At 39.9% G+C, this 11308-nt stretch overlaps 1 protein-coding gene across 1 annotated transcript; it reads left to right on the top strand.

Moving 5' to 3' along the window:
- Positions 1-1639: 1639 nt before the first annotated feature.
- LOC137169429 (very long chain fatty acid elongase 4-like) lies at positions 1640-9332 on the top strand. The gene is made up of 7 exons (XM_067572618.1): positions 1640-1910; positions 3893-3984; positions 4808-4995; positions 5918-5998; positions 7051-7222; positions 7397-7524; positions 7971-9332. The coding sequence occupies exons 2-7, from the start codon at positions 3918-3920 to the stop codon at positions 8247-8249; spliced, it is 915 nt and encodes a 304-aa protein (XP_067428719.1). The 5' UTR covers positions 1640-1910; positions 3893-3917; the 3' UTR covers positions 8250-9332.
- Positions 9333-11308: the final 1976 nt, after the last annotated feature.

The following is an 11308-nucleotide window of genomic DNA, read 5'->3' as shown; positions in this document are numbered from 1 at the left end:
GAATCAGGTGCTCCAAGGTGACACAATCCACCCCATGTTTAACCATGTGTGCACTAGGGATGTGCAGAGGGCCCAGTATTTGTAATTGTATCTGTATTTGTTGAGGCAGCAAAATTATTTGTATTTGTGTTTATATTCAAATAAAAGTGGAAAGAGGCTTAAAAATCCTGTTTTTGTTTTTATTACGCTTTAAATTTTAGAAAGTTAAAGTGTTACAATAAGTGTTCATGAATAAAGTACCTTACGAAGGAAGTCCCCACACCGGGTCTCGAACTGGAGTCTCCCAGATCATAGATGACTGTGCTGACTACTGACCTAAAACTACACCCATAACACAGAGACAGCACACCGTGTAACATGTAGGGAAGAACTTCAAAGGCGATTATTTCTTTGCACTTTTCATTTAATGTCTATTCTTTACAACCTAACTTTGCGGAAAGGAGAATGGGAACAACAGGTTATGGAGAGTCCCTTAGGAGCACTTTGCGTGTGTCAGTAGCTCAGATTTATCTCTGGGGAACATCCCCAACTCCAGGAGTGATGTCCAAATAAGAAAATGTGCGTCATGTAGCAAGTAGATGTGACTCGTTGAGACCTGCTGATAGACGTAACAGCGGAACAGAGGTGAGAGACTGAGATAACGATGTAACTGACCTGCGCACTGGTATTTAACAATTTTTTTTTTCTTCCTGAAAACAAATAATTTTTAAAATATTTGCATGAAACAAATATTTGTTAAAAAAACCAAAACACTATTTGCCGAATAATGTATTTGTATATGGACACACCTCTAGCGTGCACACAGACCCTGGATGTGAATGAGGAACTGGTTATCATGCTATCAGCTCAACTAATTTTCACACAGGTATTTGACATTTCCCTTGTGATGTACAGTGTTTGCAGTTCTTATGAACTTAATGGCAGGATGTTTTGGTACACTGCAGCAGAAAATAGGAACTCAATTGTTGACTTACTGTTACAGATTAAATGCTTCCCTCAAAGAAACTTCACCTCTTCTGTTGAGCAGATGAGCTGTTTGTTAACTGGTCATTTTCAGATCAATGGCTGCATTTTTTAAATTAGAGCTGGATAATGTTTCAAAGGCATGCACTCTACACCATCCTGAGGCAAATTGGAAGTAGCACATCTGCAAATTGAGCGTGAACCATCTTTTGTAGACTGTTTTTATTCATGAGTTCAGGTAGATAATCAAGTAAGAGCTGTTTTTATCTGTCTCGACCGAATTCAAAGGAGTTGCACATTGAGAGGATGTGCTGGGTTAAGTATTAATCCAAAAATAGCTTAACAGTACCATCTAGTGTCCAGTCTGCAGAGCCAAAACGTATGAATTCAGACAACCTTTTTTTAGAGTGTGGAAACATGCTCTGTATCCATAAACTAAAATCCCACAATGGCTAGGTTTATGCAGTTTAATTAATTAGTTTGTTTGCTAGATAAGTAGTTCATTAGTTATTCAGTTAGTCATACATATAAGCATTAAAGTGGATAATTGTCTTCGTCACACAAAGCCATGACACACACACACACACACACACACACACACACACACACACACACACACACACACACACACACACACACACACACGCACACGAGGCAAGAGAGCGAATTCCCGCATGCGCAATGCCATCTGGCTTCTCGGCGTCCAGGAGATTGCGAGAAGATGATGCGACTGAGCAGAGCGAATGCATAATTGGCCTATCTTAGTCATAGCTTTTCACTTGCCTTGTCTAGTTTCTTGCCAAATTGCTGTTTAATGTCGAAGTGTAAGCAGAGCGCTGTAGAAACTGATTAGGAGCAACGGCAGGAGAAGAGAGGAGCCGTCACTGAAAGGAGTTGGCGCATCAAATTGCACCGGATGTCATTACACGCTCTTAAATATCGAGAACGTGAGTAGCTGTATCTTTGTATATCTTTTTTTGTGTTGTTGTAATTTGGTTTTGTATATGCTAAACGCCCTTTCTGTATTTACTTCAAAAGAAAAAAAAAACTTGCTCACTTCCAGTTGTGAGCATTATTATTTCGGGGGGTTAATTTTGGCATCCGTGCATGGAGAGAGGAGTCCAACCCTTTGTCCACGACAAATCAGTTCCTAAGTGAGTCAAGGGAGACACTTTTCATCACATTTTCAGTTGGGTGTCTAATCTCGCCTTCTTCTGCTCTTAGTTCCTCTCAAGCACCCACCTGTTACAGTAAGCCTGGGCGTAAAGTCACCATTTTAATTAAAAAAAAGGCTTACGCAAAATCAGAATTGTCTTTTTTTAATTGGCTGTGGGAGAGTTAGTCCTTTTTTTTTTTTTTTTTTTTTTTTTACTAAATTAGGCAACATATGAGTAAGATAATGTGAGATCATGTTTATTCATTACCATATTATTATTGGAATATGACACTAACACTGTTTTTTGTTACATTCTCTCTGTGAACAAGCGTTATTTTAGTGTGGCACAGCACAGGCAGGCAGGCAGATAACCATCAAACGGGCTTGTGGGTCGTTGGGCATTTGTACTTACATCTAAGCTCGTTGATCAATTGAATTTAAGCCTCTTGAGCGGTCCGAGCGAAACCTGCTGACACATGCGCCCCTGCCTTTTTGTGTGCGCACAAACCCGGTTAACCCGCTCTATCTCATTTCCCTCCGCGGCCCACTACAACTAAACTCAGTGGGTGTGTTTTTATATGAAGCCCTGCAAAGAGGCTCCTTTCTGCAACATATCCAGCCCTCACAACCATTTGCAATACAGCTCTAAAGTGCTCACCGCTTTTCCTGTCAGTGGGCACTCATTGCTGGAGAGTAGTTACTGTATATAGACAAATGAATTATTTAAAGGACAGCTGATCTGACGCATCGGATTAATTATAGATTAATAAAGAAGCACCTGCTCCCAGGTGGATAAGAGCTGATTGTTATGCAACACTGCTTAATTAGAGTCAATGAGATGTAGCATCTCTCTCTCATGTTCTACTTTTTTTAAACAATTGTATTTTGATTATTTTAGTCTTTCAATTAGTGTTTTCTGTCTTAAATCAGTAAATTTAGTATAGAAAAAGCTCATAGAAAAAGTCTGTTTTAAGCTAAGGAGGTTAATGAAGGCATTATTAAATCTAACTGTCTCTCTATCTCTGTCTCTATCTATCTATCTATTTGTCTTATTCTTCGTTTAACTTCTATACATTATACTTTGTATGCACTGCACACTCAGCTAACCTTCAGGTAACAGACTGTTAACACAGACAGGCAGACAGAAAAGAGACAGATGGAGAGAAAAGAGTGTCAGGAACAGAAAAGAAGAAAGAAAGAGCAATTGCAAAACCCCAATATCCTCTATCCTATTTCCTACAATTATCTGAAACTGTTGTGACTGACTAGCAATCATAAGAATCAATGGAAAGTGCATTAGCATCTCATTGAGGTTATGTTACCATACAATATCAAATGAGGGCAAGTGAGGAGAGGCCTAATGTTCTCTTTCTGGATGTTTGCAGCTATAGTGAAAAGACTGTGATAGGAAAAAACTTGATTTAAGCATTTATTATGAGCAGAGTAACATAATCCAAATCACTGTTATAATCCACAAGGCTCTCACACGTGGCTGTTTTAAACATATTATTAGAAGCCTGTTTTATATGTATAGGGTGCTAAATTTTCACTCTTGGCTACAGTCCAAACTTCAATATATGAACATCTTGATTGCAAACATGCACAAGAGTATTTGTAGAAAGTTACACATACTGTGAGCACAAAATGATTACACAGTGGTGCTCCTCATGCTTCTAGTTACACTGATAGGATACGTATGGCCTGTAATTTAATATGGGTGGCTCTCAGTGACTCTGACTTTCCTGCTTCTCTCTCTCCCTCTCCCTGCTGCAGTATAAACAAGACCAAAGGCAGAGCCATGGAGGCTGTAACACATCTGGTGAATGACAGTGTAGAATTTTACAAATGGAGCCTTACTATAGCAGGTAAGCTGGGATTTTTTGGATCAATTTCTAAACCACAAAAGAGTCATGCTGCTGCTACAGTAGATACTATCTCACCACTGGCAGCTGAGTCACTGATTATTTTAAATCCTACTGCAGATAAAAAAAAAAATGTAGTCTTTTATTATCACATGATGTCATTATCAATGAAAAATCTTGGGATATGTTTTACTCACAAGCTGAGAAACAGGAACGTGACAACACCATTAGAGTAATCTTTACAATGTCATTGCCATAGTAAAGATAAGAGGAGTTTTTAACTCATTTTGACCATATTGTTTAAACCACCTTTTTGAAATTGCCTTTGTGATACGTACGCTATTATCGTCCATTGCACTGGAAAATGGCATGAGAACATAACTACGGGTCATAGTTAAACCAAGAAGGAGCGACACATGATTTGTGTGATACATGATGTTTAAACCATTACTTGGTTTAGATAATATGGTCAAATTGGGAACTAAAACCTGTTTTATTGCTTATATATTGATGTCTTGTACACTGTCCCTGTATGTATGTAGTGAGGCTAGTAAGTAATTGTCATCATTACCCAAATTAATAATGGCAAAAACTGCAAAAAAGGTGAAAGAAAGCATAAAAATGTTGTAAGAGCTCACTATTTTCCTTGTACTTTACCTTTTTGTACAAATGCTACAATCTGTTGAATGCTATAGTTGTGTGTGAGGGTGGTTAACTTAATAAACCTATTATGCTGCGCCCATTGCACATATTTTTGTATCTGCCTGTGTTATTTCAATGTCTCAGCACGCTCTCCCACTATTGACATTAACCCGTTCTCCTCCAGACAAGAGGGTGGAGAGCTGGCCGATGATGTCATCTCCCTTCCCCACTCTGGCCATCAGCTGCCTGTACCTGCTCTTCCTGTGGGCAGGGCCTAGATACATGCAGGACCGCCAGCCCTATACACTCAGGAAGACCCTCATAGTCTACAACTTCAGCATGGTGGTCCTCAACTTCTACATCGCCAAAGAGGTCAGTGCCACTGTAGATTCAACACAGGACACCTAGATGACTTCCTGTATCATATGACTTCATGTATCAGTCGATGCCCATGTGTGCAACATGCAAAAATGGCCACACAGACTAATAGTTTGGCTATATTTAAGAAACACTACGATGACCACACTATGATGGAGAATCTTAAAAATTAAATGATAATAACTTGATATAAAACAGACTGCAGGTCTGATAGTACAGGCCTCACATAACACTAACATTTACTTAACACTCTACAAACACATTCCCACATAGAGAAGCTGCCTTAACTCCAGTTTCTCTGCCATAGTCTACTGAACTAATAAAAAATAATTTCCTACCTCGCAAGTCAGAAGACCTTGCATTCAGTCTGTTTTTGCAGCTGTTTTTCCCATTTTTGGCATGTTGCATGTTTGCGGTGAGACTTGCAGAATGCACTTCGTTTTTTCAAAAAGGACAAAAAGGAGCCTGTAGAGAAAAATTAGAGCGAGTGATACCACTTACTTACAATTTAGCCACTCTAATACAACATTCAAGTGATGGAAAAGTAAGTTTAGAGTGTGGGCCTGTGAGAGGGCTTGTGCATCTGATAAATTATTTTACAACAGATAAAAATAGAAACCCAGACACAGAATTTTGATCAGTGATATATTCACTCAAATGAAAGAATAAACCGTAGCAGATTCTGCAATATGCAAAGCAGACGATGGATTCTAGCAATGATCTCTAATCCCTGATTCCGTATAAAATTCCTTTGATATTTTACTTGAAATAACTTCTGTTTAGTCCTGCTGTCTTGTCAGTGTTGCAAGCATCCTGTATTTTTTGCACCCTCCTTGTTTGAACTTTTGCAGTAGCTTTTTTTACAACCATTTTCCTGTCAGTCTCCCTTTGACTCTGGTTTGTTTCTTACCACCAGCTCCTACTAGGCTCTAGAGCAGCCGGGTACAGCTACCTCTGTCAGCCTGTCAACTACTCGAATGATGTCAATGAAGTCAGGGTGAGTTTCCTCCAACGCACAAACACCTATGCACCACATATGCATGTAGACAGATACACAAACCTCTCAATCATGTCTCAATCATCACTAACTGCATATCGAGCAGTGGGGTTGATCCAGGTCTACCAGGTGGGAGGATGCTGTAATCCTACTTTTGACATAAGGATCCCTATTTTAGTAGTTCAGTGCATTAAGTGTTGTCTGGGGTTACAGGAGGAAAGACATACAGAGAGGATTGAGAGATAAAAGTTTATATCTCTAGTGGTGTCAGGACAAAATAGGGCGTGGCCTGCACTCAGAGAGGCTGAGGTAATTGATCTCACCACCTTTAAACTCCACCCCACCACGTCCACCATCACCTCCTTGCTCTTTCATGATGGCATTAGTAAGGGATAAGAGATGCCACAGCACCGTGGCTTAGTGTACTACGTCTTTGTCCATGTGTGCATCAGGTGAGGAGGAATGAGGTAAATAGGAGAACACACATGGAGAGATTTGTGATGTGGTTGGTTTCCAAATCTCTTCATTTAATTTTATGATTAAAGTCTGAATTTCAGCTGAGGGATAAATAAAGTGTCATCCTATCCTTACTTACCATATAAGATATCTGTACAATAGACTACAAATGAGCTATAGATTTCATGCAAGGTATATGCTTCATTTACTCACATACTCACTACAAATGGTGCCAATATACTGTATATCATACCAATTACTCTAAAAAATATGATATAAACATTTGTTACTATCTTTGTATTCCAATTGCTGAGTATACTATGATCCTTTTGTCATACATCCATACTGTGTTATGATATTACATTACTGTATGTGTTGAGTTTTATATTTCCTTAAATTTTTTAATGACCTGCTCACCAAAACATAAAGATCGAGTGTTGTATTTTAATATTATCTTCTTTCCTGTTACAAGTTTTTTCACAAATGTAACAATCAAATATAATAATCAAAGATGCAGTCACTCACAGTGGTGTAGGTGTCTATGAGCCGCCCCACTGAAGCAATATAACTGACTCTGCCTTGTTTCATGTCTTCAGATAGCGTCTGCTCTTTGGTGGTACTACATTTCCAAAGGAGTGGAATTCCTGGACACAGTCTTTTTCATCCTGAGGAAGAAGTTCAACCAGGTCAGCTTCCTCCACGTCTACCACCACTGCACCATGTTCATCCTCTGGTGGATTGGTATCAAGTGGGTCCCCGGTGGACAATGTGAGTAAAAGGTTGGGGCGGGGGGTTTGTGTTGACACAGTGCAATACTGTTGTATGTGAAGTTTGGTATCCAGTTGTTCAATTCATTACATTGATCTTCTCAATTAGGATTTTAAAAGCACTGGCCTTTTATAGGTGGTATGACCAAAATTTGTCCATGTTATCTATCCACAGCTTTTTTTGGTGCAACCATCAACTCTTCCATCCACGTCCTCATGTACGGTTACTATGGCCTGGCCGCCTTGGGACCTCAGATGCAGAAGTACCTCTGGTGGAAGAAATACCTCACCATTATTCAGATGGTGGGAATGACTTTATGGTTACATTTTTTGAATAATTGTTCTTGGAAATCGCAATGAAAAGTTTTGTTTTCCAGGCTTCTAGCATGTAGCAAAAAAAAACCAGTAGTACAGATGTTTAAGTTAGCAGATATATGAAAGTTTGCTGTTATTGCCAGCAAGCTAGTCTTCGAAACATCTGAGGCACTAGGAAAGAGCAGATGAATGTCGTCATTTTGTCATGGTGTTAAAGTCTGTTGATGCCTTTGAGAAAAAATTTCCAATAATTGATTCAATTTATCTGTTATCTTATTAGTTTGTTACTGATTTCTGTCTACAATTTCATAATCATATAAAAGATTTGTTTGTGTAGGGAACAACATGTTCATTTTGCTCCTTTTTACTATGTTTCAGACTTGTTTTTGCTTTTAATCATATAACTGTGTGCATGAATTTTATGTGTTCAACAGATCCAGTTCCACGTGACCATCGGCCACGCCGGCCACTCCCTCTACACAGGCTGCCCTTTCCCCTTCTGGATGCAGTGGGCTCTGATTGGCTACGCTGTCACCTTCATCATCCTCTTCGCCAACTTCTACTACCACGCTTACCGAGGCAAACCTTCCTCACATAAGGGAGGCAAGCCCGTCACAAACGGCACCTCTATGGTAACTAACGGTCACAGCAAAGTGGAGGAAGTGGAGGATAATGGAAAGAGGCAAAAGAAAGGAAGAGCGAAAAAGGAGTAAAGAGGGAGAGGGGCTTTGCTTGGTGATAAACAGAAAGAGTACAGTTATTTTAAGGGCCAGAGAAGGAGGGAGGGGAGGGAAGGGATAGAGAGAAGTTCAAACCAGACAACCATCCCTGCAAAGAATTGCAGTGTGTGTTTGTGTCTGTAATGGCTTCTGGTTTTGACAGGAAGAGGGTTGTTTGTCTCCATTACAGTTTTTTTTATCAAGAAAATTGAAATGTTGATCATGTAGGCTCCGTGCTGTTCTGTCCAACTGTTTTGGACCATAATATGACCAAAATGTTTAAGGGCCTACAAACTGCTCAGCATCCACTAACTTATAAACCAAAATTCACCTCCAACTTTTTTACACTGAATTCCAGTATTGTTTTATTTGAAAGCTTAAATAGTCTTTAATATGCTAATTTATTTTCTAGTGCTCTAAAATATTGTAAGGAATTTAACTATTACAACAAAAGAACATGCAAAGGTTTATACCAAAGGCTTTTTTGGGGATTTGTTTTGTTTACGAATACTTAGAGTTGAAAAAAGTTTAGAAGAATGAAAAAAAAAACGCGTTACAAAGTTCTCATATCTGCCATCTACTGTATTTGATTACTCAGATTACAAAGGCTCTTTATTTCTCTACACCATCTACCAAACGAACTTGTCATGGACTTAACATGTCTTTGCTGTCTCATACTGATGTATCTGTGCTGCATTTACAAAATCAAATGCTATTTCCTTTGTGTTCATTGTGAATTCAAAACTTGGTTTTAAACACACGGGGTGGGCGGGGACAGTAGGTCCTTTTAGTATTTATGCAAATTTGTGGATACCTTTGTTACACTACATATTTTTTTGTGGGTCCTCATGATTTATTTCTTTTTGCTGTGCGATGTAGCCGAGGTGCAAGAATAAGAGATTGAAATTCAGCTCAATATCGTCTCACTGCCACGTAGGACTGAAGGGAAATTCATCCTGAAAAGAGCTTTTTTTTTAAGGAAACAAACGGTAATTTCATTGTCTTATTAATTAATGAAATGGACACAGCTTGTTGCTGCACATATAATTGAAATAAAGACAGTGTCAGCACCCCATATATTGTGTGTGCACGTCTGGTTTTGTGTGTGTATGGATCCATAGGATTGAGTACAGGATCAAGATGTCACCCATCAGGAACCTAATCTCATACTGAAGCCTCCCCATCCCCCATCTTCCCGTTTCCTCTCTCGACTCTTTCCTCTACTTCCTTCATCTGCCTTTTCCATCCTGGGATCTGCAGGATGGAAAGAGCTCCCATAGGTGTGTGTGAGAGAGGCAGAGGTAGGCTGTGTGTCTTTGGCCTGTCCAGACAGATCTGCCCTAATCTTTTGGGGGTAAATTGGCTTTAGCTCCAAAAGAGCTTACTTCAACGTCACTACATGAGTTACCCAGGAAAGCAGGTCACTGGAAGAGAAGCCTTTACTAATCTGCCATCAGGTCTCTACTGCAACTCTCAAACAGTATGGATTAGTTAACATTTGGCTTTGACAGGAGAGGAGGAAAAAAAGATGTTCACTTTCTGGCACAAAATATAAGCAAACTGATCAGTTTTTACAAGAAAAACTCAAGTGATACTGGTGCAGTGCAACTTTACCCGTCCCATCCATATGTTTTTCCACACTCTTGCCATCCATTTCTTCATTAGCTTGTTACAGACACACCATTATCCATTGCTCTTACTCCACACTGTGGATTCACTAATGGCATCTATTAAATTATTCATCCACTATCCTTTTCCCATTTTCCAAAGGCATCAGATCATACCAATTCAACAATCACTGATAGTTCATGTCTCAGGCCAGATAGCATATGCTTTTAGTGTATTTTGCATTTTCTCCTCCTCCACATACTCCTCCCTCCATCCTACTGTATATGCACTACTTTACTCTCCTCCACCTTATCCTTGTGCACCACCACCTGTCTCTTTGCACCCGTGGCATGAGGGTTGAAATGTAAAGAGGTCTAAGGGTGTAGATGTGAATGGTAGGCTGGATGAGATGAGTGCGAGGAGGTGTATTTGTTCTCCTTGGGGACACAGAAGGATCTAAGCCAAGGGACTAAGAGGATTGCAGAAGGGCCACAGCTTTTCTATCAAAGGCATTTAGCGCAGGTCACTATAACCTACATCCCTGCTGCTGCAAGAATGTGCATACACATACCTGTATGCACACACATGCTGTGGATCTTGGGCTTCTGCGCCAGATTAATTAGTAAATGGCTGCTGCAAGTGCACTTTGCTGTCAAACTTTAAATATTCACGTCCCCATGCAACACTCTGTGGAAACTATTCGTGTAGAAATGAAATTGCTGGTTCTCAAACCTATTACTCTTAACCTGCCTTTGATAATGTGGGACACATTTATACAGGCCTGTAATTTCACAGTCTACTGACAGTCGACTTACCCACCCAGTCTTCTAAAAGGGCCAGTCTGTTAGAGGGTGAAGGGTCAGTTTGCAGGGGTTAAGCCTTGCAAACCTGACCTGTCACTCACTCATCTCATTAGCAATTATATGACTAAGGAGCTCATTCTAGCCTATCAGAGTGGAAACAGTCAGCGTTTTACTGACACTCCGTCTGTGTGGGACAGATTGCCTTCGGAGCTTGTGCTGAGTCGGTTTTGTATGTGGACAGCACCCTCTGCTGGACCTGAATTTAGCTGTTACATTCCTGGGTCAGATGCAGATAAGGTAAGAGGGCCATATAGTGTTGTTTCTGGTAAAAGTGAATGAGACATACTGTATGTGAATGCATGAAAGCTTTTATGTATTAAAGCCTGGATTAAGGACTGTGCAAGCAGGCAACTGCCCCGGGGCCCCAGACCCTCACAGGGCCCCAAGGCTCCAGGTTCACCATGTGGCAAATAGTTTCCGGTAGTCTGATTAGTTGCAAATGTGTTAAGTAATACTGTCTGCACCACTAAATCACATTATAAACTGAGATGATAAGGGCCTTAAGGCGACACCTGCACTATTACATAATACAATATGTATATAATTCTGAGGCTCAAATTGAATGCTAGTATTAATTCAATT

Source organism: Thunnus thynnus, chromosome 18 (genome assembly GCF_963924715.1).
Source record: "Thunnus thynnus chromosome 18, fThuThy2.1, whole genome shotgun sequence".
NCBI lineage: Eukaryota > Metazoa > Chordata > Actinopteri > Scombriformes > Scombridae > Thunnus > Thunnus thynnus.
The sequence above is the reverse complement of the archived record's forward strand: the minus strand, read 5'-3'. Positions and strand labels throughout refer to the sequence as shown.